General features: G+C 47.6%; 1 protein-coding gene across 1 annotated transcript; it reads left to right on the top strand.

Moving 5' to 3' along the window:
* Window positions 1-597: 597 nt before the first annotated feature.
* Window positions 598-25,598, top strand: LOC135365974 (phospholipid scramblase 1-like). The gene is made up of 8 exons (XM_064598617.1): window positions 598-733; window positions 3,715-3,792; window positions 7,570-7,626; window positions 9,725-9,790; window positions 12,077-12,237; window positions 14,523-14,696; window positions 19,501-19,626; window positions 25,236-25,598. The coding sequence occupies exons 2-8, from the start codon at window positions 3,726-3,728 to the stop codon at window positions 25,332-25,334; spliced, it is 750 nt and encodes a 249-aa protein (XP_064454687.1). The 5' UTR covers window positions 598-733; window positions 3,715-3,725; the 3' UTR covers window positions 25,335-25,598.

A 25,598-nucleotide genomic window follows, 5' to 3' on the forward strand; every position in this document is an offset into this window, starting at 1 on the left:
TGTATGACGTAATGTGCGAATGACATACTGTTCCGTGAATAGTGCCGGGATTTCGGGATGTTTTGCTATCAACCCCGAGATCCCGAGACGTTATTTCGGGATTGCGACTAGTTGAGTAGTCCTGAGCAGTCCTCGCACGTGCAAATCTGCACCCGACACGCAGCTAGCGTCCTGTTACATATGGAGACCGCACGTGGCCCACATATTTATTCAGAAAGCTCACGCGAACCAGACACAGAACGCGATGAGAGTTACTCCCTGGACTATGCCTGATATGACTAGACGTGTCCGCGTGCATGTTTCTTTTTTTTTTTTTACCACATCAGCACAGGGGGCAAAAAGGTGCGAATGTATGTTTGTTTGTGACTTGAGGCATGATGATACGAAATGCGACATGAACAAAGAAAGACAGAAGCGCTGTTGCACCCTAACCGCGTGAGCGAAAGTTTGCCGAAAGAAATCCTGCGACTTCGGGACGGCAAAAACCGGCCAGGATCCCAGGATTCCGGGACATCTCCATTGACAACCCTAATAGCAATAACTAGATAAAAAGTTCGCGCGACAGCGAGACTGGTGAATAAAGCACAGAAACTGTGAGGAGGAGGATGAAGAAGAAGAAGAATGTTCTAGTTCCGCGTTCGGGCTGGATGTATCACGGAATATTCAGTTCTAGTGCACCCAGTTCAAGCATAAGTGGCAGCGCTGTGAGAGCAGTCGCCGACAAAATCACAAGGTAAGTTCAGCACTCGAAAACGGCAAAGACTTCTCACAGAAGCACGATGTAGAACAGTGGGACACAATACAGACAGTAGAGGGGAGGCGGAGGATCCCGGTGACAATGTGCGGGTTAGGTTAGGACAAGTGGGGTTCCTATACGGTCCCCAGAGCGCTTCGGGGGTGTGGAGAAGAACGGGGCTGCCCTGCCAAAACTCTGGACAGTGCATCTAGAACAGGGGCGCAGGTGCCCGGGGGCCGCACTGAGCCACAGAGAAACCACGCGGGCCGGATACCACAGGCTTGTGGTAACCATACTAGATTACACAACACAGAAGTTAAACCAATAAAAAAACGTGTATATTTGGGCAACATAGCATTGCTCAATCACAGGGTCACCAACCTTTCTGTTCCCTCATATTTTTCATTTCTTTTTTTCCTGTGTGATCTGGAAACTTGACGTACCTTCTTTTTAACTGTTGCGTCAACATCCTGTGAATATGATTCCGCAATTGCAATATTAAGATCCGTGTTGATATTAATGGTGAAATAAGGAGGTCATTGAAATGGCGCTTGACGCTTTGCATGCGTATGGCCTGCCTTTATGTTCCAGCCTCAGAACATCAATCCCCGTCATTCGTTGATGTGTTCGTTTGTTAATCGTGAATGTAACTCGGTCTATTTAGATTCATCACAGAAAACACCTTCTCGCAGACATATGTTGACAGTAGCCTCGCTATGTAAAGCCACTAATTATCCTTATTAAACATAGAGAGTACCGAACAGCGCCAGGTTGACAGTGGTGGGGCACCGGGACAACGCACAGGGTGGGTCCCTTGTGCTTGGTCATAGATTATTCTCAGATATCATAATAGGAACGTCTGAGCACCCGCACAGTTTGCAACGTACGTCTCCGGAAAAAGATGTGGATGCGGGATTGCGCGCTTGCCCCACACGGAAGCACTTGGCCCTCCCTTTCGAAAAAATCCTGGGAACGGCCATGGACACATCTGACGTCGGTGCGACTATTCCGTGCAATAATATATCATTACATGAAAAGTTTCAATGTACTGCAGTAGCTCCATATATGTACGTTTCTGTGCAATGATGTCACAAAGTATTAAATCTGCCGTGAGCTGTGGTATCCCGATGAATGTTCTTCTGCGAGCTTTAGCTTCGAGAATGAGCGTAGACGTATACAAAGGTAGTATTCTCTACATTAGTGTGTTGTGACTCGCCCACTTATGGACGAACCAAGTGGCCGGGTTGCCATTCCGAAAAGCGTGCAGCTTAACGCTGACGGAGGAGACGGCGACGGGCTAACGAACCGGGCTGTGGGAACCGATTGGGGGACGGGTTGTGCGTTCCGCGACCCATGGCCATGGTGGCGTAGCTGTGTTCGATGGCCAGTGTTCGATTTTCGGGTCACCAGTAGTCACGACTAGGTGATAGGAATCAGAGAGAGACGGGCAATCCGTTTGGCGGCCTGAACCAAACTGGCCAGTAGATTTTAAAGTGGCACTAAAATGCAGAAACAATTTGCTCTCAAATGAAAATCGTGTTTCAAGTAGCATAACACAAGCAAAGTAAGTTCACATGGCTGTACCGTTTACAAGAAAAATGCGATGAAAACAGAGCCGTCTTTGCCGGCCTCGAATGGGATCCTCAGGAAGATTGGTGGCATCCAATGAGACAGCAGGAGAAGCGCGCACTTACCTATCGTGGCCGTGTGGATTTGGAACGGGTCCGATCATAGTGTTCCGTATATGCACGGCATTATGCAAACTGCTTCATTTTTCAATACTCATTCACTGAATTGTAGCCCACAACAGTTCTGGCGAATGCTCCACTGACAACATTTATCTTCACATCCTTCGGACAGCGAAGCCAGTCCGCTTTGCAACGCGCACTATGTTGAACAAGAGAGGAACTGATCTTCTGAGGCTGGAACAAACATAGAAGGGACAGGTACAAACAAAGCCTCAAATTGCCTAAGAAATCAACGATGAAAGATGAAAGTCACTGAAAAGGTTAGCCAGCTGTAGGGATCGAACCCACATGTTCTGGATTACCGGTCCAGGGCTCTACCAATTAGCTTAGCTTAGCTTAGCTCAGCTTAGCTCAGGTTAGCTTAGCTCAGCTGGTAGAGCCCTGGACCGGTAATCCAGAAGATGTGGGTTCGATCCCTACAGCTGGCTAACCTTTTCAGTGACTTTCATCTTTCAGCGCACTATGTTTTTCACCGGAGCTACTCAGTGGCGTGGCATGCATGTACATATCCAGCATGGACTAAAAACACGAGTTGAAACGGTTGAGGTCTGTTGAAAGGAGAGCAAGGGGGAAAACACGCGCCAAAGAGATATCACAGAAGAAAGGCCAAGCACACTCAAATGACGTCAGTAGTAAGCTTGTCAATCCCGAGCCATTTTTGCAATCTTGGGATTTCAGTTTTTTTTGCCGGCAATCCCAGAATCCCAGGGTGATATTTAGGGATTATCTGTATATCAAGTATAGTCCCGCGCGGGTCAGGATTGCCTGACGTTGCTGGCGTCAGTTGCTGGTGTCCTCGGCCGGGTTCGAACCCGCGATCTCGGGATCAGAAGGCGAACACGCTACCGACTGAGCCACCGAGGCCGGTCCGTGCCAACTACAGTGCGCGTCTTCCTATCGGTGCGTCGCACTGCAGGTCAACCAATTACATTTGTTAGGCGTCAAGAATATTGTCAACTGCGGAAAAACGGCCAGTGAAAAGGGTCCATTTCAAGATTTCTGCACTCGAGGAATCGTTACTAGAATACACTCGGGAGATCACGAACTATGTGACTGAACTGGATCGGTCCGTTTCTGGTGGCATTAAGGGCATCGCTGTTACAAACTGGACATGCAGGGTTTGCTCAGTTATTCTGGTATGAATGTATACTGGTAATATCAATATACATAGGTGTGTTGTGTGCGTCCCCTCATTATACTTCAGCTAAGCTTAATGGGTGTGTGTTTCAGGGCGTGTCTTGATGGAACAAAAGACTGGCCTTGAGGGACTGGCGGAGGAGAACCAAGTGTGGTTGCAGTTCGACCCAGGTGAGCGGAAATGGGCATTTTTTGAGTGAGCATATGCGCATGCGTAGCCACCTGCACGTGACTGCCATATTCATTGAAGGGAAGTAATCAGTTTCGAGGCTACGCGGACGTTTGAGGTCGACAATTGATGCTTTGTACTCCTAAATCACTACAATGGGCTTTCACTCTTTCCTCATTATTCTTTCAATCTTCTCTTGTTACTTTCCCACGCGAAGTGCAAATACGAAAAGTGTCCGCCTTGTTAACTGGGTGGAAAGATACGATGTTCAAGATTCCTGAGGCTGGAACAACGTAGAAGGACAAATACAGACAAAGCCTCAAATTGCCTAAGAAATTAACGATGAAAGATGAAAGTCACTGAAAAGGTTAGCAGCTGTACACTCTTAAAAATGAACTTCACCACATAGCACGCTCCTAGCCAACCATCACCCCGAATGACAACGTTCTCGCCCCTGATTTGTTGAAAACGGGAGGAGGAGCCTATTTTGTGCCGTGCATAATGGGCACAAAATAGGCTCCTCCTCCCGTTTTCAACAAATCTAGGGCGAGAACGTTGTCATTCGGGGTGATGGTTGGCTAGGAGCGTGCTATGTGGTGAAGTTCATTTTTAAGAGTGTAGGGCTTGAACCCACATCTTCTAGATTACCGGTGACGGGCTCTACCAATTGAGTTACGCTAGCACACCTCCCCCAACCACTTCCAAGGGCGCGTCATCTGAAGGGACAAACCAGTCACTCTCTCTCACTCGTCCTCCTTTCACTCTTACATTTTTGCTCACTCATACACACATTCATACGACGGGATCGACGCAAGCGGCAACTGTTGAACAAGAGAGAACTGATGTTCTGAGGCTGGAACAACGTAGAAGGACAAATACCTACAAAGCCTCAAATTGCCTAAGAAATTAACGATGGAAGATGAAAGTCACTGAAAAGGTTAGCCAGCTGTAGGACTCGAACCCACATCTTCTGGATTATCGGTCCAGGCCTCTACCAATTAAGGTAAGCTAACACACCTCCCCAGCGACTCCCAAGGGCGCGTCATCTGAAGCGACAAACCAGCCACTCTCCCTCACTCATACCCCTTTTTACTCTTACATTTTTGCTCAGACGCAAGCGGCATGTTTTGAACATGAGACAATTGTAATTACAACAGTAATTGGGACCATCCAGGGAATCACCACATTAATTGGGGAGCATCTAACCCGTCTAACCCGAAACCACCCTGTGCGTTGCTGGCAACCAGTGGTCATACAAAAAGTAGGTAGAAATAGAGTGGAGTGAAATAATTTATCTATAACTTAAAAACCCGAGACTAGGGGACAAAAAAAGGACAACACAAACAAGGTCTCAATTTTTTTTGTCCCCTAGGCTCGGGTTTTTAAGTTATGGATCTATACCACCAGCTCGCTTGCTACCTCTCTATCCTCTTGAAATAATCTATTTGAAAATGAACGATGCCGTGTCGAAGAAATCTCTCGCAAAAATACTCCAAATGCCGGGAAACGACATTACGGGACAAAAAATAATAAGAAACAAACAAAACAAAACAAAAAATCTCATTAAATTGCGACCGATTGTGTAATCTCTCATTCAGTTTGACACTGATGATGTTCGTCGCATGATGGATGAAACGTCTGAGTAAACCTTGTTATTTTGTGATGTTAAGTCGGAGTTCTCTAGTTCTTTTCTTTTTTCTTTTTTTTGTCCCGCTCCAGAACGGCCGAGTGACCAGCGACCGCCATGTTGCTTGCTTGTTGGCGGCTGGTACTCGCAGATATTGACGAGACGTGGCCACCTAGTTGCAAGGCATCACACCAGACGGCGCCACTGCAAGAAAGACACCAGTAGAGTGCAGCTGTAGCTTAAACAGTTTCGCAACGAAAACCACCGCCCCCTTGACCACATATTTGTGCACAGCCTTTATTTTGAAAACCAGGACGGAACGCTACCTCAACCCCCTCAGCCATCTCGGGGGTTCAAAACAGACAGTAATGCAGATGGGTTGGTGGTCCCTGGATGTAAAGCGACCTTCGGTACTACTTTTCTTTCCATAGGAGGCAGCGAACAAGTGGCGATCGAAAAGGATCGACAAAGGATCGAAATTGGGAAGGAAGACCGAGTTCCTCAACTCGCTCACCATAGGGCGAGGCCAACAACGCAGCGCGACATTAGCGAGGAATTTGGTTCGAAATACTATATGAAAGCCCTCGTATGTCAATCGTGTACTTTCTTCGCCGGAGGCAAAAAATTAGGACCTCCTGCAACTGTGCATAAAGCTACAGACCTCAGAAGGCAATCATAGATGGGTAGAAATCCAGGGAACCGGTAGAGATGTAGGAAGGGAGTTGCCTCAGGACAGAAGCCGCCGATATTTCGAACAGAGACTGTTCTTCTTCTGGGCGCCCAGAAGAAGAACAGTCTCTGTTCGGAATATCGGCGGTTTCTGTCCTGAGGCAACTCCCTTCCCTCAGAAGGCAGTCAGTCTTTCGTATCCAATATGAACACTTTTTGGGGAAGCCCTGGTTTTGACGTAATTAAATCACTAAGACATTCCGACGTACTCTGTTATGAAGCCAGTACATCGAAAATAGGTCTCTCAAGGAAAAAAAACTGTGGACATCTTCTGGACCACCCCACCCACCAACCCACTTGTGGACGATCGAGGAGCCGTCCGCCGTCGTGCATATAATACCCTTGTTACACGATCATTCTTAACCGTGGTTCTACCGCCGTTACCCTACCTAAACGCGGTTATCCGAAACCACCGTTCGCTGCTGGAACACGGCGTGTATCATCACAGTTTGGTGTGGTCACGTGGTTTCAATCCCGCGGATTAATATTTACAAAATTGAGCACTTAGAAATAAAATTAAAAATTACAGCTATACATAATATGATTGAATAATATATTCCTAACATACTTTTACTGTATCGACCTTCTTTTAAAACTACATGGCCAAATATCGCCACCATTTTCTCGGTTTAGCAGCCCAAACCGAGGTTGCCTAGCTCCGTTTGCTCTAATCGCCGTTAGCGGCGTAACTGCAGTTAGGTCGGCCGTGTAACTGTGGCGGACGCCGGTTATCAGTAACCGCGGTTTGTCTAACCACGGTTAAGTATGACCTTGTAACAAGGGTATAAATCTGCACACTTGTTTCTAACCCTCAGTGCTAATGAATATTCTATGGAAAGTAGACGGAATGCATAGCTGTAATAGGGGCGTCGAGTTTGAAGGTCAAGCCAACTTTAAGCGCAGGTGTCCCACAATTCCGAGAATGTGGGAATGTGGTTTTCTTTAAGTGCACAAAAGTTCTTGCCGCATACGTGATTTTTGAAACCCAAAGCCGTATCGGTTGGCAGAAGAAGCAGTGAAAATTGCACTCGTGGGGGCTCCCTTTTAAAGTGGAGGTCCCAGGGCATGCGCCCAATCGCCCCCTCCCCTGCCTTAGATCCGGCACTGGCTAGGTGTCTCGAAAGGTTGCACTGTTACTGAATCGGGTCACAAGGAGTAATGAAAATAGCAGAAGCAGCGCAGAAGTGCGTTTGTTGCGTTTTATTAGGTGCTTCATTCATTTTCGTCCTTGAAGCATTTCCTGCTGCCACATGTAATCGCTGTGCTCTCCGCGGTGAACGCCAACATATAGTCGGTGACAATTTTCATTCTCTAGTTATGACGCCCGGCTTTTGGAATATCTTCGCCAACATATATACCATGCGCGATCGAGCACTCTTCTATACTTCAATTTCCCATATTGAGGTCACTGTGCCCTTTTCAGGTTTTGGCGCGGATGAACCACATGGTGGGAGTTTTTGGAAGCAATTCGATCCATATGGTGAGTGAAGCTTTTAAAGCCGTTCTTGTAATTTGAAAACGTTGTGAAGGTCAAGAATACAAGGTAGTGCAGGACTGTTCGCTGAAGATATCTTTGAACCTGCCGTAATCATTCGGCATGGCTAACGTTTCGCTGAGTCCGGAGAACAGATAGAAGATGTTTGATCACAGGACATTTTTTTAGCTTACACGTATCTCGGCCAATAACGCGTCCAGAATATGACACGCGTCCACGGAAAAATTCGACCTTCAAGATAAAACTGCTTCGTGTAACCCACAGAAGCCCAGTTATGAAGGACGCATACACATCGCGTGAGAGTGCAAGTTTATTAGTGATACAAAAATATGGAACTCTGTTATCGTAGATTTTAAAAAATCCGTTTTTCATCGCTGTGCAAAATCTGGCGTAAGTTGCACAATACGTGGTGTTGTCATTAGCTCTTAATGGACATCGCTGTCTTTTATAGTTTCGACATAATTCCTGGGAGGGATCATGCAAAAATCCTCATTCAGTGCCCCATATCTAGGCCAGCTCTCATCTTTAGTTTTCGGAAGATGTTTATAGGGCCCAAAGAACTAGAATGACCATGGGCAGTCAGAACAATGACAATCTTTGCCTACCCCGAAAGCGTAAGCTGCAGCACTCTTGGTGCCCATACACTGCTCTACTGTGCTTTGCGGAGATAAGCGTCCTGGATGGGTGGATGCTTTGCAAGCCTCCGTCTTCGCGCAATAAGCCAGTGATTATCGAAAGACACCACGCCAGTTAACGTTGGTACGGTTCCTTCTGGGTGCAGCGTCATGTCTAGGACCGGTCAAGCACCACTGGTTGTGATCTGCACTCTGAGTAGGAGGACGGCGTCATGACCGATATTCCTGATATCACTAGTAGTATATTACTATCCCACACATCAAGCACCTGCTCGACCGTAGCTCCTCCCCTTTATGCTAATGAGCCGACTTGGCTCCACCCCTTCACGGTGATTGGTCGACCATAGTTCTGCCTCTTTCTGCTAATGAGTGGGCTTGATGACGCCCCATTGCACTGGTTGGCACATTCCAAACACACTGATTGATGATTGGCTGGCACAGCTCTGCACCTTTATGCTGCACCTTCATGCTATACACACTCATCTCCCTGCCAACCCCTATGGGAATTAGTTCGCTGCGCCCCCTGCTGATTGGTCCATTCTAAGATTGTGACTCCGTATGCTAATTAGCTGGCTTGACTGCTGAGTGATTGGTCAATTCTAAAGCCATTCATCGCAGATCGTCTCTGCACAGTTTCTACACTTATAAGCCATCTGATTTTTTTATCCTCCCCACTGATTGTAAGCCTTCTGATTGGCCCACCCCGGCTACTTCCGTTTAACGCTGATTGGCTGGTTCCTTCACGTTACCACGTGGACAGATGCCAGCGGCTCTACTGAGGCTTCACTGTGTTCTACACAGGACAGACAGTCAGAAAAAAATAAATTTCATCATTCCTGGAGTTTGATGAGCATAGCGTGCGATGTGTCCCACTCTCGTGGTCGCTGCTTGGTACATTTTAGAGTGCGCAAATTCGTCCAGCATGCTCAGCGAAGCATATTTCTGCACGTAGAATATGTGCGAAGAAGGTGTGTCCGCGACGTCATTCAGGTTCCTTAGCACGTTCGCTACGAATATCGATTTACCGCACGATTTACGCAAAATACAACTAAAAGGATGACGGAAACTCACGGTAGTCATTTAATGTTCAGGTCAATTCAGCCTTTAGTGACCGGATGAAGCGCTTTTACATGAAAAATCCTGCGGCTCTTATCCATTTTGATTGCCAGTAGAGCTGGCAACGTCATTAGTGCGGTGTGTTGTATTTCTGCCTGCAAAAGACACATCCTCCTAGTGCAACGCAATGCGAAAGCTTTCACGATACTTCAAACATGTTGAACGGTTATGATCCTAGCAACACCCCACTGCTGAAACATTCTGATATTCGGCCACACCGACGAACATCTCCACGTGTCAGCTGTGGCGAACACTCACAGCTAGGAAGCCACATTTCTTTTGGTGACATACTTAGTGGACTAGTGCAGTAATTAACTCGTTTCTTCATGCAGTATATCCTTCATGGTTGTTCAACGTTCAAGGCTCGAAGAACAACGGCCTATTATTTGTGAGGAAAGGTGCGTCACATTATTCAACCTTTGCTGATGTCAACGCTGCACGCATGCTTTTTTTGTTAACTGCCAACAAGTAGACACCTCGCCCTGATATCCTCGATAAATCTTCAAGGTGCTAGATGATGGTACTAAACACAGACGCGTGACCGTCAGCGGACCTAATGTAGTTACGACAGAAAGTGTATAAGTAAAGATGAGTGCGGTTCGGGTCTCCACGCAAGTTTGCTCTTCGCGGGTTAAAGGGACTATGAAACGATTTTTTTCTTCGTTTCGTTCGAAAGAAGACATTTTTCTGAGTCTAGAACCGAAATTTTACTTTCGTCGCGCGAGCGGATTTCTCGGGAACGAATTTAAACGGAGCGGCGAAGGGAGGACAGCTGGCGCCGCCCTGTGGCGAGCTGCCGAGCGGAGACACAACGGGCAACTTGACGCGACCACGGCCGGCTCAGCAACACGTCATCGTGACGTGTTGCCGAGCCGAGGAATCCCGCCAGGAGCATGCGCCGTAGGATCCCGCGTATGCGTTCATCGGGAGTGGAAATCTCCATGACAGCAGCTTTCACGCGATCGGCAGATTTCGGCAGTGGCGGCAGCCACAGCGCGAGCTCGCGGCATTACTTGCCATTGTGCAACACCGGTGACGTAACGGGGAACCGAAGTGCGGTCCGTACAGTTACACCATCGGCAGGGAAATATGCGCGGGAGAGGAGGAACGCGGAGGAGACATTTCCAGCGTGCGCTCCTCGCAGAGTGGAGCGATTTCGTCCGGAAAAATTTGTGGCATATTAGTTTCTCTGCGGGAAGAACAGTTTCCATCGAAAAAAAGTATGGGGGCTCGGGAAATTTCATAGTCCCTTTAAGGTGCGGGTAGACCCACATTGTCTCCGCGGATGGCGCGGGTATACCCGCAATACCCGCATGCACAAAACCAGCCTGTCGGCTTTTGGTGTATGACCCACTTTACCGCGAACTTTGTGTCCAAAATAATTTCCAAGACATTCAATATCCAGTCCAAAATGATTTATTGATGCTGGCTACACTGTCCGCTGGCGAGCCACTTTTCGAACAGTCAAACGCTGTGGCGACGGCGGCGACAGTTGACAGGGTTGCTAGCCTACTAATGCGAAGCGAAACAGTCATCGTGTCGAAAGATAGAAGACAAAATTAGCCCTACGTGGAAAGCATAACCAGAGAGCGACAATAACAACAACTTTGTTTTGACATGATGAATGGGAAGTTTCATCGCCGGGGGCGATACGCCACCCCATTTTATTGCCCACACTACCAACCTTCCTGGCCTCATAATCAGTGGGACTCTCGCTCCTCCTTTCCTTCCCCCTCTCTCTCTCTCTCTTTCTCAAAGGGTAAGTATAGAAAGTGGTACAAGTAAATGACAATGGCTGTCATCATTTCGTATCTCTGCGGCTTTCGGCACCTTCGCGGGGTTCACGGATTGCTATGTGAAAGTGACAAGTTCACCGGCATCTCCGTCGTTCGCGACATTCGCGGCGTTCACTGACGCAGTGTGAACGTAGCACAAGCCATGCGAGCAACAACTGTTCTGAGAGACGGGATACTTGGCGTTTACACGTGGTTGACAAAGCAGTCAAATAACGGTTGAGTTCATTTATCCTCAACCGTTTATTGGCAACTGTGTTGTACCCTAGAGCAGTGTTTCCCAAAGTGTGGTCCGCGGACCCCTGGGGGTCCGCGAGAGTGTCCATGGGGGTCCGCGACCGTCTCTCACATTTCAGTGAGGATTTTCGCCCCCACAAACACGCGCTCGTACATGCTGCACGATTTCCAAACACCCAGAACTTCCACAATTGCTACAAGCATGCTCCAACGGCTAGCTTCTAATTTCTGATAGAAAAGTCCTGCAATGCACGTTTGTCCGCGTCATACACATACTAACAAGAAGAAGAAACCAGTCCGGAATCGTTTCTGAAGCTGTATCGAAAGCACGCAGCAGCTGACGAGGTTGTTGGTTATGCACTGGCTAGCATGGGAAATACAGTGCGTCATACCGTTTTGCTTCGAGTTCGAACTGACTGAGAGTGTTCCTCCTGTGTTTAGCGCATTTTATATTTGGCAGCCGGGGGGGAGGGAGTCCGTGAATTGGTTCTCATCGCTTCCGGGGGTCCGTCGCCGCCGAAAGTTTGGGAAACGCTGCCCTAGAGTACAACATGGTCTCTCTCGCTGTGTTCACCTGCCTGCGTTTATTCCTTTTTCACTGTGAACAACATGCATCTTCGTGTCATATACCTTCCATGTTCTTTCGTGATGCAGATTTTACACCACACCCCCTTCTTCAAGACTGCTTCGGTCTTGCAAGTACATCATTCACTGCTTCAATGTGCCAAATGGATGGCGCTGTTGTGATGGTTTTCCAGCGCCTTCTGAGACTCCAGGGCGGTGTTAAGGGATGTTTCTGCTGTTGCCTCGGACAGGTGAAAAGTCTGTGAATGGCGTTTTGCTGCTGGAGGTAGCCGATGAATGGAATCACCCGCGTATGCAAAGCATAGTAACAACACCAGGCCACATCGCAGTCGAGCGATATTATTTGAGAACAAACGAGTAATGGTGGAGGCGAACGTCGTGCAGACGTGGAGATGTTTACATGATGCAGATTTGAGTGTCAGAGAATGCTCGTCGATGCCTGCGCTGTACGTAGAGGAAATCAATGCACTGTCCTCTTGTTGTTCTGGGTTCTTCTGGGTAGTTCTGTGCTGAGCGCATGGCGAGGAAAATTTTCAGAGTGGGCACAGTGGCGAGTTTGCGCCGGGCGCAAGGCGAAGGGAGTTTTGAGAACGGGTAGAAAGCCGACTTGTACAAACGCGAATGGGTAATTTCCATATATAGCCCACGGGCTAAATGGGCCCATCATGTCTATTTTTACTGCTGAAATGTATGGAATAATTTTAGCCCTCCAATTACATCTTTCAAAATCATATAAGTTCATCCGTAATATACACGGATTCTCTCAGTTCTCTACAGGGTATTTGTCACATGTATTCCACTAATACCTTGGTAGTTCATCGTGCAAGGAGCATGGCAAGCACTATAGCTGATAGGTCCTATCAGTTACTCTTCTGCTGGGTACCCAGCCACGTTGGGATTCTTGGCAATGAACGAGCTGATCATGCTGCCACGGCTGCGCTATAACAAGTGACATAACTCCTTTCGAAATGTCATATGAAGGTATCAGACTATGTCTAAAAAGATGCATCAATATCCCACGACAGATACCTTGAGACAGGCAAACCAGTAATAAATTACGTAGTATAAAGCCCTATGTAGGCACCAGTTCACAAAGTACGGCCACCATTTCGCTTTCTTTTGTACAAACTTTTTGCCGCATCACCCAATCCTTCTGCTGGGTTATGACAGTTTTGTACGTTTTGAGAACGTGTATATGTTTTTGAGGGAAACTAGGGCTTTAAAGGGGCATGGAAATCACCGGTATAAAATATGGCGGGAGAAGTACAAATTACGATTCTGAGCCCTGTGATACATATTCGCACAAAAAGTTTGAGAGTAGCGCGCAATCCTAAAACGCGATGGAGCTTTGAATCTCGTGGCAGAAATACCCCCTCACTCGACTGCCAGCCGCTGACGTCATATGACCGCGCCGTCTTTTTCTTTCTTTTTTGCCATTTCTCCGGCGTCGCGGCGCCGGCAAGCCGACCGAGCAGGAAGCTTTGTTGTTTATCGTTGCTGATCGTCTCCGTGTTGTGGTCAACACTATGGGCTCTGAACCGCATGGACACTGGCATCTCTGAGGCGAAAGAGCGGACCGATGAATGCATAGCTGTGTAACATTGCGCTTACCATATCGTACTGATACCAGGAGCGCAACGTCTCCACAAGCACAGCAACATGGATACCAAAATAATGTCAGTAGAGTTCATCCGCTAGCGATCTATGGGAAACCCCAAAACACATAGCCAAATAAGCATTTTCTTTTTTGATTGGTCATACGCAGCATACAACAATGGCACATGAAATAAATCTCAAACTGACAGGAATGTATTTAGTCGTATCTCATATATGCCGCACGCTCAGGCACAATACTGTTCACTAATTAACGACACCTCAGCACAATCACAACAGAAACCACAACCGCGTACGATCCACCTCAACCCGGGCCGTCGCGGCAACACAAAGGCCTAGTCACACCTTTTACACTGCCTGCAGTCTTGTTTTATGCAAAACGTACGAGACAAATCATGTAAGAACGCAAGTGAATGTCAAACGCAAATAAATAGCAACAGCGTCTCTGTCGGTAAGTCGCCACGATTCCGGAGCTAGCAGACGATTCTAGCGGGGAGCGGACGTTTCCGGCAGCCAATGAAGTGCTCGGCCGCCTGACGTCACCGCACGGCCATACACGGCTTGGGGGAGACTGTCGCCGCGGAGCGCATTCTTGCAAACTAATTTTCTCAGGAAATTCGCGCTTTTCGAAGGAAATATCTTCCGTGACAGTTTATGAAGGTAGTATGTTCATATCAAGCGGTGAAAAAATATATGTTCCAAATGATTTCCATGCTCCTTTCAAAGGTCTATGATTTTAAATAGTACTGATGTTACAGCTTTTGTCCTGAACATGCACTTTTTGCCTAACTAATCTTCACTGATATTTGGCGCACGATGGCCTTCTGATGCTCCAATAAAGCCCGAATCAAATCAAATCACACCTCCAATTTTAATTATCGCATCGCATTGTTCATTTCAGGAGATGACAATTGGAGTTCCTGTTCGAAGAGAAATAGCGTCTATTTCCGAAGATTGGACCATATGGGATACCTCCCTCACAATTTATGACGCCAAGGGAATACCTATGTTAAAGGTTACTGGCCCAACTCTCCCGTCGTATTGGTCCGGCGTGATCTCAACGGAAGTGTTCAAGGTATGTTACCGTCGTGCAAGTCGGGTGGGCATGAATACATTTCTTTAATAATTTTAATATAAATGCGAAATACTTGAGAAAACTGATGTTCTGAGGCTGGTACAACATAGAAAGGACAAATACACTCAAAGCCTCACATGGCTAACCTTTTCAGTAACTTCCATCTTTCATCACAAAATACTTTGTTGAAACAGGTATTTAAATGTAAAATATAGATGCAATATTTAAACGCTGTAGCTACTGCCATAAATACTACGAGGCTGACGACATTTTCACGGCACCGTGTGTTTGAGCGCACATTGGGGCCGTTATTTTTGGAGATTCGCTTCAGGATTCGAACACAACATAATATTCGAACCAGTTTCAGTCGGTATGAACCGGTTCGACTGAGTACATTTTTGCCGCTTGTCCTGTCAAATGTCGAATGAGTGTAAGCAGCGACTCTCTTTGTCACCTTTTCCTGACACGCAACATTTTAATTCCATGTGATACCCATATCATTTAAGCAGAGTTTAGTACACGAGAGAGCGATTCCTTTCAAGATGGACTGCACTTGTATCAAAAGTCCTTATAGCACTTTCCAACAAGAAATTGGCTGACAGCATTTGGATGTCCAATTCAGCGGGGAAAACACTTTGCTTTTTCCATAGCCCAAGCACATGACTAAGCCCAGTTATTGCAGGATATTTCTCTCAATAAACTATCAGAAATGGTGGAATGGCAGGCAGAATTTTGTTTGAAAACGATCATTGTTTTGTTGTCATAGCTGATTCATAGTTGTCATGGAAGATTTTGGGAAACTACAATTACGAGATCAACGTGGTTATATATGCTGACAAATAAGAGCTGGAAAGAGAGAAGAAAGGCAAAAGGCAAATCATTTTCTGAGCGATTCCAGACAATTCAAATATAAAACGAAAAAAGCGAGCTGCAGTTTTTATGGTGTCATACACTGCTATGAATGAGCTGGGAGCTTGTAATATAAAGTACATCCTAAGCAGCACGCTAATAGTGGTCCAATATTGGACCCATATGGTCTGCCAGAGTTAGCAATATTTGTCCAATATGGGCTGCCCATGTTGGCAAGCCATCTTGCCCATATTGCGTCAATATTGTCAAAATTTCTGTGATAACGCCAGCGGGGAGCCCGTGTAATAATTAGGCCACCGACTTTTGGAATTTATTCGACAAGCTCCGCTAAACTCCCTCTGATGTTTTTGCAAAATAATCGGATATATCCAATAAACTCCGATTTTTCCAAGACCCACAAGGCGGCCTTATGGTTTTGTCCTGTTTCCTTCTTCCTCCTTAACACCTACTTTCCGACTGATCCACAACCCCCCTCCCCCCCCCAAAAAAAACCGTCAGATGTGATTGCCTCCTTTTGGGTCGCTGAACACATGATTACCCCAAAAGAAGGACACTACACACACTTGTCCTATCTGTTCCATGCGTCCTTGACCATCGTGACTCTACTTGATCCCGGGGCACTGGGCTAGTTTGGCACAGAACAGGTCTATGTTCGTCACAGTCGCTACTCAATTTGAGCCTGGGCACCATTCAAAATTTGCGAAAAATGCTTTGTCAGAAATTTGCCATGTCCTACATTCACTTGTGACTTGCTTGTGAAAGCTACATGTGATACATAGCTTGTATATTGAAAGGCATCGCCTGTGATACCATTCCATACCCAGTGGTATATATGGCGCTCCCACACATCGTGGTAGACATTGTGTTGCAGGGCCGGGTAGTGGACTAGTTTCTCTGAAAGCCTTCCCGTAATACAAACTCGAGAAGGTCACTTATGTGATAATAAGCACGCCACAAAGGGACTTCTACTGTGCACATTGGTCGCGGATTCTGTAAGCAGCAGGCTCCCACATACGCAAACCTCTCAGCGTTCGCACGAGTTGTCATACGTGATACTATGGATGATTTGTAATTGTTACTTCTTACCACTGCACACTTACATGAATTGTCCTGTGTTTTGTATTTCATGGCTCTATTCGGTGGGCTACCGTATTTTCACGCGTATTAGCCGCGGCTTATGCGCGATTTTTTTTTTCTCACGGGCGCCCTGCGGCTTATCCACCGGTGCGGCTTATCTGATGACTATTTTCCCCATACGCTGATTTTAACGAAAGGGCCGACAAGGCGACAAGGGCGAAAGGGCAGTGCTGGAACAGTACTGCCCTGCCGATGATGCACGAACAGTGCGTAACAGGGACTGGTCCACATTCGAGTAGATTGATCTTCATGGTGCATTCCCCCAAGCAGCTTTAAGGAAAGTGGTGACAGTGATTCACGTCTTCTGGAAGATCACTGACCCATCAGTCCACGAAAAACACCCGACAAGGGCACAATCCGATCTTGGTAGAACTCCAGAACTGACCTCCTCTGTTGTACACTGTGCCGATCCCGGAGTATGGACCACAGGGTTTATGGCCTTCTCTATGATCTCCTTTGTCGCACAAATCAGTCGTCTCGTATTGCCCGCGGCTTATCTGCGGGTGCGGCTTATCTGCCAGAAAATTTTCAGAACGTCCCAAAAAACGCGTCCTGCGGCTTATCTGCGGTGCGGCTTATACGCGTGAAATTACGGGTCAAACAGGCGACGCATCAGCCTTCCTTCGGAGACATCGAACAACTGTTCAATGTGTCGATGGAAACAAAGGAAAACGAAGCGCGAAAGGGAGAAAGGGAAGCAAACGGAAGTACGAAAACGAAGTGACAACTGACGTCGACTGTGACGTCACCAGATGTTATGAGTGACGTCACAGTTATGCTTCTCCGCAGAACGGATGTATGGCGCTGACGGTCGAAAGTTGGCATAGATATGAAGAGGAAGTGCCTCGTGGGACTATCGCGACCTTTTTACATATACATGGCATTATTTCACAGCTTTCTGCTTGGTGCCAAAAAGAAACCGAGTTTCACAGCAAGCACGCTCTGCGCCAACCACTGTGCCTACTGATGCAGTCATAACTTCGGATTTGAGGAGAGAAAGTGTGGTATGCGCCTTTTTATGGCAAGTCATACTGCCACAGAAAGACGTACTACTCTCGTTTTCAACAGGAAAGCGAAAGATATAATTCTGCTTGGTGGCTGGTTCCGAGCGTTCTCAGTCACGGAAGGGCCGAAAGTCTGTGTGGCGCAGGAAGTTGTTGCTCGGGCTCGCTTATGTTTACCCGGTAATGTCATGTATACCTTGCATACCGCCCGCCCCCATTGCACTCGACTTTCAGTACACTGTGCTGCTTGTGAGCCATCATAGGCGGCTGTTTTGCCAGCGACGCGTCACGACGTGTACACTCTTAAAAATGAACTTCACCACATAGCACGCTCCTAGCAAACCATCATCCCGAATGACAACGTTCTCGCCCCTGATTTGTTGAAAACGAGAGGAGGAGCCTATTTTGTGCCCATTATGCATGGCACAAGATAGGCTCCTCCTCCCGTTTTCAACAAATCAGGGGCGAGAACGTTGTCATTCGGGATGATGGTTGGCTAGGAGCGTGCTATGTGGTGAAGTTCATTTTTAAGAGCGTAGTGCTGTGACGTAGGTTGTTCTCAAACAACAAGTCGTCAACGACACGTGAGCTCATGATCCAGGAACGACTTGTAATACCTGTACAATAGCCTACGATGAGTAGACTGCATTGCGGTGATGCCGCCATGCCTAATCCCGCAAGAGCTAGGCAATTTCGTCGCTGTTGCCTGACCAGAAACGGTAGTGGGGGACCGCAGTTATAGCGACTGGTTTGGAAACACAAGGAGTACGTGACATGATCGCTTGCCTCGTCATAAGTCTTGTGGGTCTTGTGAGGAAGGAAGAAAGGGGCCCTATGAATGGTCGAGGGAAGATAAAAGTATGGAGCATGTGTTAACCGTTAACTTGATAAGAAGAGTCTCCGCTCACGTTGTAGAAAGGAGTCTGATGGGTCGCAAGTGTATCTTTCTCGGCAGCTCTCGCCGAGAAAGAAGAGAGGGGCGCCGCCTTGTGAAAGAAGTTTGGCATGGCATTTTTTTTTTTTTTTTTGTTCGACATCTTTCCTGTTCCAAGCCGGAAATGCGCGTCTACACTCTTAGAAATGAACTTCACCACATAGCACGCTCCTAGCCAACCATCATCCCGAATGACAACGTTCTCGCCCCTGATTTGTTGAAAACGGGAGGAGGAGCCTATTCTGTGCCGTGCATAATGGCTACACAAAATAGGCTCCTCCTCCCGTTTTCAACAAATCTAGAGCGAGAACGTTGTCATTCGGGGTGATGGTTGGCTAGGAGCGTGCTATGTGGTGAAGTTCATTTTTAAGAGTGTATATCCATCATCTGCTCACGAAGTCGCGTCCGGCGTCGCCAAGTGAGAGCTGACCCTCACACAGAACGCACAAAGATGCAAAAACGCCCATATGGCTTCATGTGTACAGAAGGGCTGGTGTTACTCCGCCCGAACTCAAGCAGAACAGGGGGCGCTAGTACCGAGCGTGTGAGAAATGATTACACAGGTGATGTGTGAACACAGGGTGTGATTTAGTTCGCTGGACTTTCTGTAAGGTGCTGTTAATCGAGAAAACTATACATTTGGGCACGCTTCGATTACACCTCTTCGTGAATTCCGAAACTACATGTAATACAGTCAACTCAGGATCCCAGTCCAGACGACCAGCAATGACGTCACACGGCAGGCCCCCGACTTCAGCTCTTTGGTGACAGGGCGCCTCCTCTCATTCCTTCATCCTTGGTGTGCACACAGTTATGCTTAAATTTACCTTGTGATAAATAAAACGTCACCAACTTTCAGGTGAAAACAGTTGCAGGCACTGTAGTAGGCGAGATATGGGCAGAACATGACATCATCAGAGTCACCTTCCCCGTCAACCTGGACGTCCACATCAAAGGATGTCTCATCGGTTGCGCCATTTTGGTCGTAAGTGTTCTGGTCTGTTTCTTTGTTGAATAGTGCATGCTTCTCAGTGATCCATTTAAAAAAATAAAAAAGCTTGATTTTGGCCTCCCGTCTTAAATGCAACGAAGTGTCACACGATAAAATTGGTCACTCTCGAAATTAATTCCGTCCGTAAAGCAGAAATGCGTCTCATGAGAACGGTACAACAACCAAAGTTCAGATCAAGGCTCTTCACAATGGTCATGTGGTGGCGGGGTGGTCAGGTTATTTGAACAGGCGATTACAAGAGAAACGTTGTATTATGACAACAGAAAGTGCCACTGCAGACATATGATCAACTAGCGAGCAGCGAGGAAAACTCGCCAATCAAGGTTTTCGAAATGTACAGAATGGACCGCGTCGTATCCTAGCAGCCCTGCAACAAACCATGCTGGCCGCGCGTCAAACCAAATCCACATGGGTAGCACCAGGTCCCCCAAACTCACCTCGGAAAAGCGTGCAACGAAGAAGGCCGCCACTAGATACCCCACTGTTGCCGTTCCGGATCACTTCAGCGCGCTAAGTTTAGCGGTAAAATGTTTTTGTTGTTTCTGCGAATGAATCTAGTCTTTATATGTCCAAATAAAACGCGTATAACAACTATCTCTGTCGTGTTTCACTTTTTGGTCCCGTTTTTAAACGTGTTGAGCGATCGGAAGGATCTAGTGCACGGCTGCGTGCATCACATAGCGTACCAGCCGTACCAGGCGCCGCAGGCGCTGCAGTCCTCCATTTCTCCTTCGGTGACTTGGCCTGGCTTGGATTGTGCTTCAACTGGATCTTTAGCGCGCTACAATCCACGCAAGCCAACGTCTGGTAACAATGGGGTATCTAAGGGCGGCCTCCGGCATTGCACGCATCGGGATAGGAACAAATACATGGGAAAATGGCGACCTTGGGGGACCTGGGTAGCACAAGGGACCCAAACCGGTCCGGAGTGGGGCCGACAAGCTCGCGCCATTCGTGCGGTCTCCCCACTGGTCCCCACAGTTCCCATAGCGTGTCATCTAGTGAAGACGGAGATAACCGCCTACGGCGCCTCAAAGTCGCACGCATGCTCATAGGCCAGTGTGAAAAAGTTCCAATCAATCACGATACGCTGCACAGACGCTCGTCGAACGCTGCCGAGAAGCGAAGAACCAGTAGAATGGTCAACTGGAGGAGATATGGGTTCCCCGCAGGAACGAACTACGAACTGCAGAGTCGGTGACCCGCCTGGGAGCGAACCGGTTATGCGGCCCTTCGGATCAGTTAGCGAATGAATGGTTCTCTTTGGTCCCTAGATTTCTCTGAGTTCTCGATTCGGTAGTATGCTTCTCCAACACGTTCGCCGCCATGGGGCTTGGTCAATCGCGAGCGGCTGCGCTCCCTGTGGAGCCAGTAACCGAGCCCATGGAAAGAGAGAGCATCTGTCTCGTTTGAGGTGGGGGTCGGGTGTGAGAGCATGCGGCAGGGTGGCATCCGTACTCGAATCGTTGGGTAATGAATAATCAGGTCGCGGGTGGCCGCGGGGTCGCTGTTAAGTCGGCTTGGTTCAACGCTTAACCGACTCGCGCTCCACCTGCTGAAAACGCAAGCAACTAGGCGAACCTTCTAGAAGTGGTTGTGGCCGTTCGCGCGCGTTCAGAGGATTTTTCATCATTTAAGGTGTACGGTTTACGTGTCCTGGAACGCAACAGCATAATAAGCAATACAGCGAGCCATACAGGAAGGAAAATAAGAAGAGTGTGTGACGTCAGTAACAATGACTGGACACAGACCACCGCCAACGCACGTCTTGGTCTAAACACGATTTAATTAGCAATTAGAGCTAATTGGGACCCCCACATTGATCAGCATCCTCCAGGGTGTCACCACGCTGATTGGGGAGCATCTAACTCGTGTCGGGACCAAGCTGTGAGTTGACGGCAACCAGTGTCCATAAAAAAGAAAAAAAGATGGAGATAAAGAGGACAGAAACAATTTATTCGAAAATCAACAATGTCATGGCGAAGAAATCGCTCCGGAACGCCCGAGTGACCAGCGCCCGCCATATTGCTTGTTGGCACCCGTCAGTTACAGAGATCGACGACAGGTGGCCACTTAGTTGCAAGGCATCACACCAAATGGCGCCACCATCATAGCTCTATGTGAAAAAGACAGAGAATAAGATACTAGGGGCAGGTAAAAATAACGCTGCTAAACAAGTCTAGGCATGCTAGAGAAAGGGTCTAACCGCTACTGCTAAACAGCACATCGGGGAAAAGGCTTTGGGGCGACAGGTTAGGCCTATCCACAGCGTCACAAAACTACGCAGCTAACACATGGTGGGAACCACTAGGCACACAACGCTAAACAAAGAAGCACTGACAAAAATCGCGTTGAAAGGAAAACTCGGCACTGGGTGCTACGGGTACTAAAAACAAGAAAAACGAAGGAAGGAAATTCAAACGCGGAATTCGTTTAGAAGTTACAACGTTCCTATAAAGGATACGTCTATAAGTTACGACGATTGGATTTCCGTTGAACTCTGAACTAACCTCTATTGCTCCTCCAGTGTCACGTTACAAGTCGTGTTTAACCCCTAAATAGAGGTATCGGACCTGTAACCACTACGATATTTCGAAATCTAGGTCTATATAAAGGTTACACATTGCTAAAAGTTACAATAAAGGGTACCGAGTTAAGAGTCTAGTTAACCGGCTAGGTTTTTTCTTGGACCGAAAACCGTTAAATAATTTTTTCGGTTTCCCTCCTGAGCGGAAAAAAAAACGTATACGGTTTCGATCGCGGTCCGGCTCGCACCAAAATGGCGTGTGTGTTTTTTTCGGTTTTCGGTTCGCTCCGACACCCTGCTTCTGCCCTTTCATAGACTTCGGCCGGGACCCGTTATTTCCCTTTCACTTTGCCTCTTTTGAACCAACTTCGGCAAAATTGAGTTTCACCTACCAGTTGGCGATACAGTGCTTGCAGAGTGGGACGTACTTAACTTGCAAGAAATATCATTTCAAAACACATTGTCAGAACAGCATGTCACTAATGGAGTTATCAAAATATGCAATATGCTGCTTGCACAAAGCGCGGTTTGTAACTATCTCACTGCATTGCATCTTGCGATCTCACCAGCAGGCTCTCTGCAAGCAGGGGTAAACCAAAAAGAAATGGGACTGCAAGGCAGTCACGAAAGCATATCTGACACCCCTTCTACACCTCAACGACGGCTCCTATAGACGGACTATTTTGCAATGCGGACGAGGTAGCATATAGCGCGGAAAGCGTGTAACGACTTGCAAATTCAAAAAGGGGGGTTGACGTTGATCCAAAGAGAGGGTTGACCGGTGAGCTGTCCCTCCCCCAGTAAACCATTCATATCCATAGGACATCCCTGTAAGGTAGCGAACGTCCTGAATGTCTGGACAACCATGCGATATCTACTGGATGCGCGAGTTAAAGGGGTTGAGAAACCACACGGATAGAACTTTGTCTCTGGCAGAGTCTGTACGCCTTACTCCACGCACTCCGTACCCAAAGTCTCACCTCCCACCTCCTATTACTTTTTATGCTACAGAGTTTCGAAAATCTCCCATTTTTGAGGCCCCCGCCGACCGTGGCGCCAAACGGTGCCGGGCAGCTCCATGAAGTGGGCGGGAAGTGACGCCTTGACCAGTTGCTCTATGGCTCTACGTCATAGCTCTTCCGCTCATTTCACTTCGCCGCGTCGCGTCCCAGCGCTCGCCGCGTCCCTGTTTACAGGCGTCGTCATGAGGACGGGAACTCTGCACTTCCGTGGCGCGCTCGGTACTACGTCATACCGAGATCGGGCGAGGAGGAGGCGAGCCAAGAGTGAAAGTATCTCCTCATATTTAAAGCGCCATAACTCCGTGGCGCGGGAGCGCAGCGTGATAGGGTTTCGACGGAAATGTTTGGCACCCATAAATCTACATTCCAAACATGGTTTTGTGTAATATTTGGATTTGGATTCACAACCCCTTTAACATTAAAGTTTGTGTCCAGATATCCACTAAAATACCTTGCGGGGACATATCTGGGATGACAAAGGAGGGGTTAAAATGCATATCTCACGGACGTCCTGTAGATGTAAGTTGGATCCTGACGAATCTCCAGCAGACATCCGAATATTCAGAATGAGATATCACATAAATATTGCCTGGATGTAAATGGTTTACTGGGTCTCCTTGTGTTTTCTCAAAGCTCGGACACTTCAGACCCAGGAGGAAGGTTTGCCGGCGGTGGACGGCTAATTTAGAAGGCATCCTTGACGTTTGTAATTTCACCTGCAGCGGAGCTACATTATTATAATTGATGGCATCTTCTTGTGGCGATATTTAGGTGGTACTAATGCATCGGAAGCCGTGGATGTGCTCGAGGAACAAGCAGCATATGTTTTTGTTTTTTTTTTCTTGTCTCAACTACCCACCCGTTTATATTCGAAGAACGCCAGAACACAAAAACGGCAGACGGCAAGCTATTTATGTTGCGTTTGGTCCAAAAGATATATTTGTCCCCGCTTCCGTTGCAGATAGTTCGTTCTTTTACATGTACTCAAGCCATGCTACCTCAACCACCTGCTGTCTTAAAAAAACGAACGTTCATTACGCGTCGAAAGCTTGTGAAGGAACTGCTAGTGGTTATCTCAGATTCCAAGCACGGTGGGGTGGGGGGAGGGAGGGCGTGCAGAGCGAGCTTGTCTGCTCCTTCTTCTTTAGAAACAGTGCACACGATAGGAGTCAGTTATAGAAATGACTAGTTACATAGTTAGATAATAATAGACAAGTAAGAGTTCGTCTAGGGTCACACTTTGGGATATAGACATCACGCCCTGCTACCATTCACATGTGCTTCAATGTGTACTGTCTCCAGCCACTCGAAACGAATGCAGAGTGGCAAGCCCTCCATAGCTGTCACCACCCTCTAGGAGGAGGAGGAGGAGGAGGAGTGTCGTTGGGAGGAACCCGAGAAGTCTGCCTGCCTGATTAGGCGGCATGTTTCTCGGGAAGGGAAAGGTGGTGGAGAGGAGGAGAGGAAAGGGTGAAGTGGAAGACCGAGCGGAATCCGCTCGGGGGGAGGATAGCTGCGTCCATGGGCCGACTTCAGGGGAACTGTGCCGGCATACGCCTATTACACATCTGAGGAAAACCCAGGAAAAACCCCAGACGGCACAGCCGGCCCGCGGATTCGAACCGCGGACCTCCCAGTCTCCAAGCGCACGCGTTACCGCTGCGCCACCGGAGCTGGTCACCAGCCTCTACATCTCACTTAAATCTGCATTTCCCCCGCCCCCCGCAGATATGGAAGAAGAAATCAAGACATTGAAAGAGTGTTAAAGCATGGCCTACAATACATATAAGCTGCTACACGTCGAAAAAAATTTTAGGGGCGTCTACCACCTTCATGTATGTGCCATGAACAGCGTGCGATCCACGTTGTCTAATGGCATATATAGACGTTCGGGACAGTAGTTCTTATATTGCCTCGAAGTACGTCATAAGTTCAGTCAAAATAACTCTCGAAACGTACCTCGACATGTGCTAAATAAACCACGTCAAACGCAAAGTATTTAATAATATGTAAAATTCTCATTTCACCTACAGGCCTTCATGTTTGACTTCAGGGGTTGCGCCAAAAACTGCGACCAACTATTGAAGCGGTGCGTAAGTGACCTACAACGGAATACGACTGCCGGAGTTTGACGATTGTTCGATTGACGGAGAGGTGCCTGTTTTATACATAGCTGGACGTTTCCTCGTCCAGAGCTGTTCCACGGTGGAAACAGCCGTTCATAGCCAATGGTCACCATGTTCCCTGAGGCAAACAATATAGTGAGTGCAATACGATCATCGATGCGGGAACATCCTGTCCGTCGAGTGCAAAGACTGTATAAAGGTGCTACGTATAATGTTTCAGATCTGAAATGTGATGAAAGTGCAGTCAGTAAACCCGGCCTAAAAGTCGCA

Source organism: Ornithodoros turicata, chromosome 8 (assembly GCF_037126465.1).
Source record: "Ornithodoros turicata isolate Travis chromosome 8, ASM3712646v1, whole genome shotgun sequence".
Taxonomy (NCBI): Eukaryota; Metazoa; Arthropoda; class Arachnida; order Ixodida; family Argasidae; genus Ornithodoros; species Ornithodoros turicata.

Bases quoted from the DNA above. Each gene is read 5' to 3' on its own strand.
- LOC135365974 (XM_064598617.1), top strand. From the start codon at position 3,726: ATGGAACAAAAGACTGGCCTTGAGGGACTGGCGGAGGAGAACCAAGTG. The intron at 14,697-19,500 runs GTATGTTACCGT...ACCAACTTTCAG, and splicing joins TCTCAACGGAAGTGTTCAAG to GTGAAAACAGTTGCAGGCAC. The intron at 19,627-25,235 runs GTAAGTGTTCTG...TTTCACCTACAG, and splicing joins TCGGTTGCGCCATTTTGGTC to GCCTTCATGTTTGACTTCAG.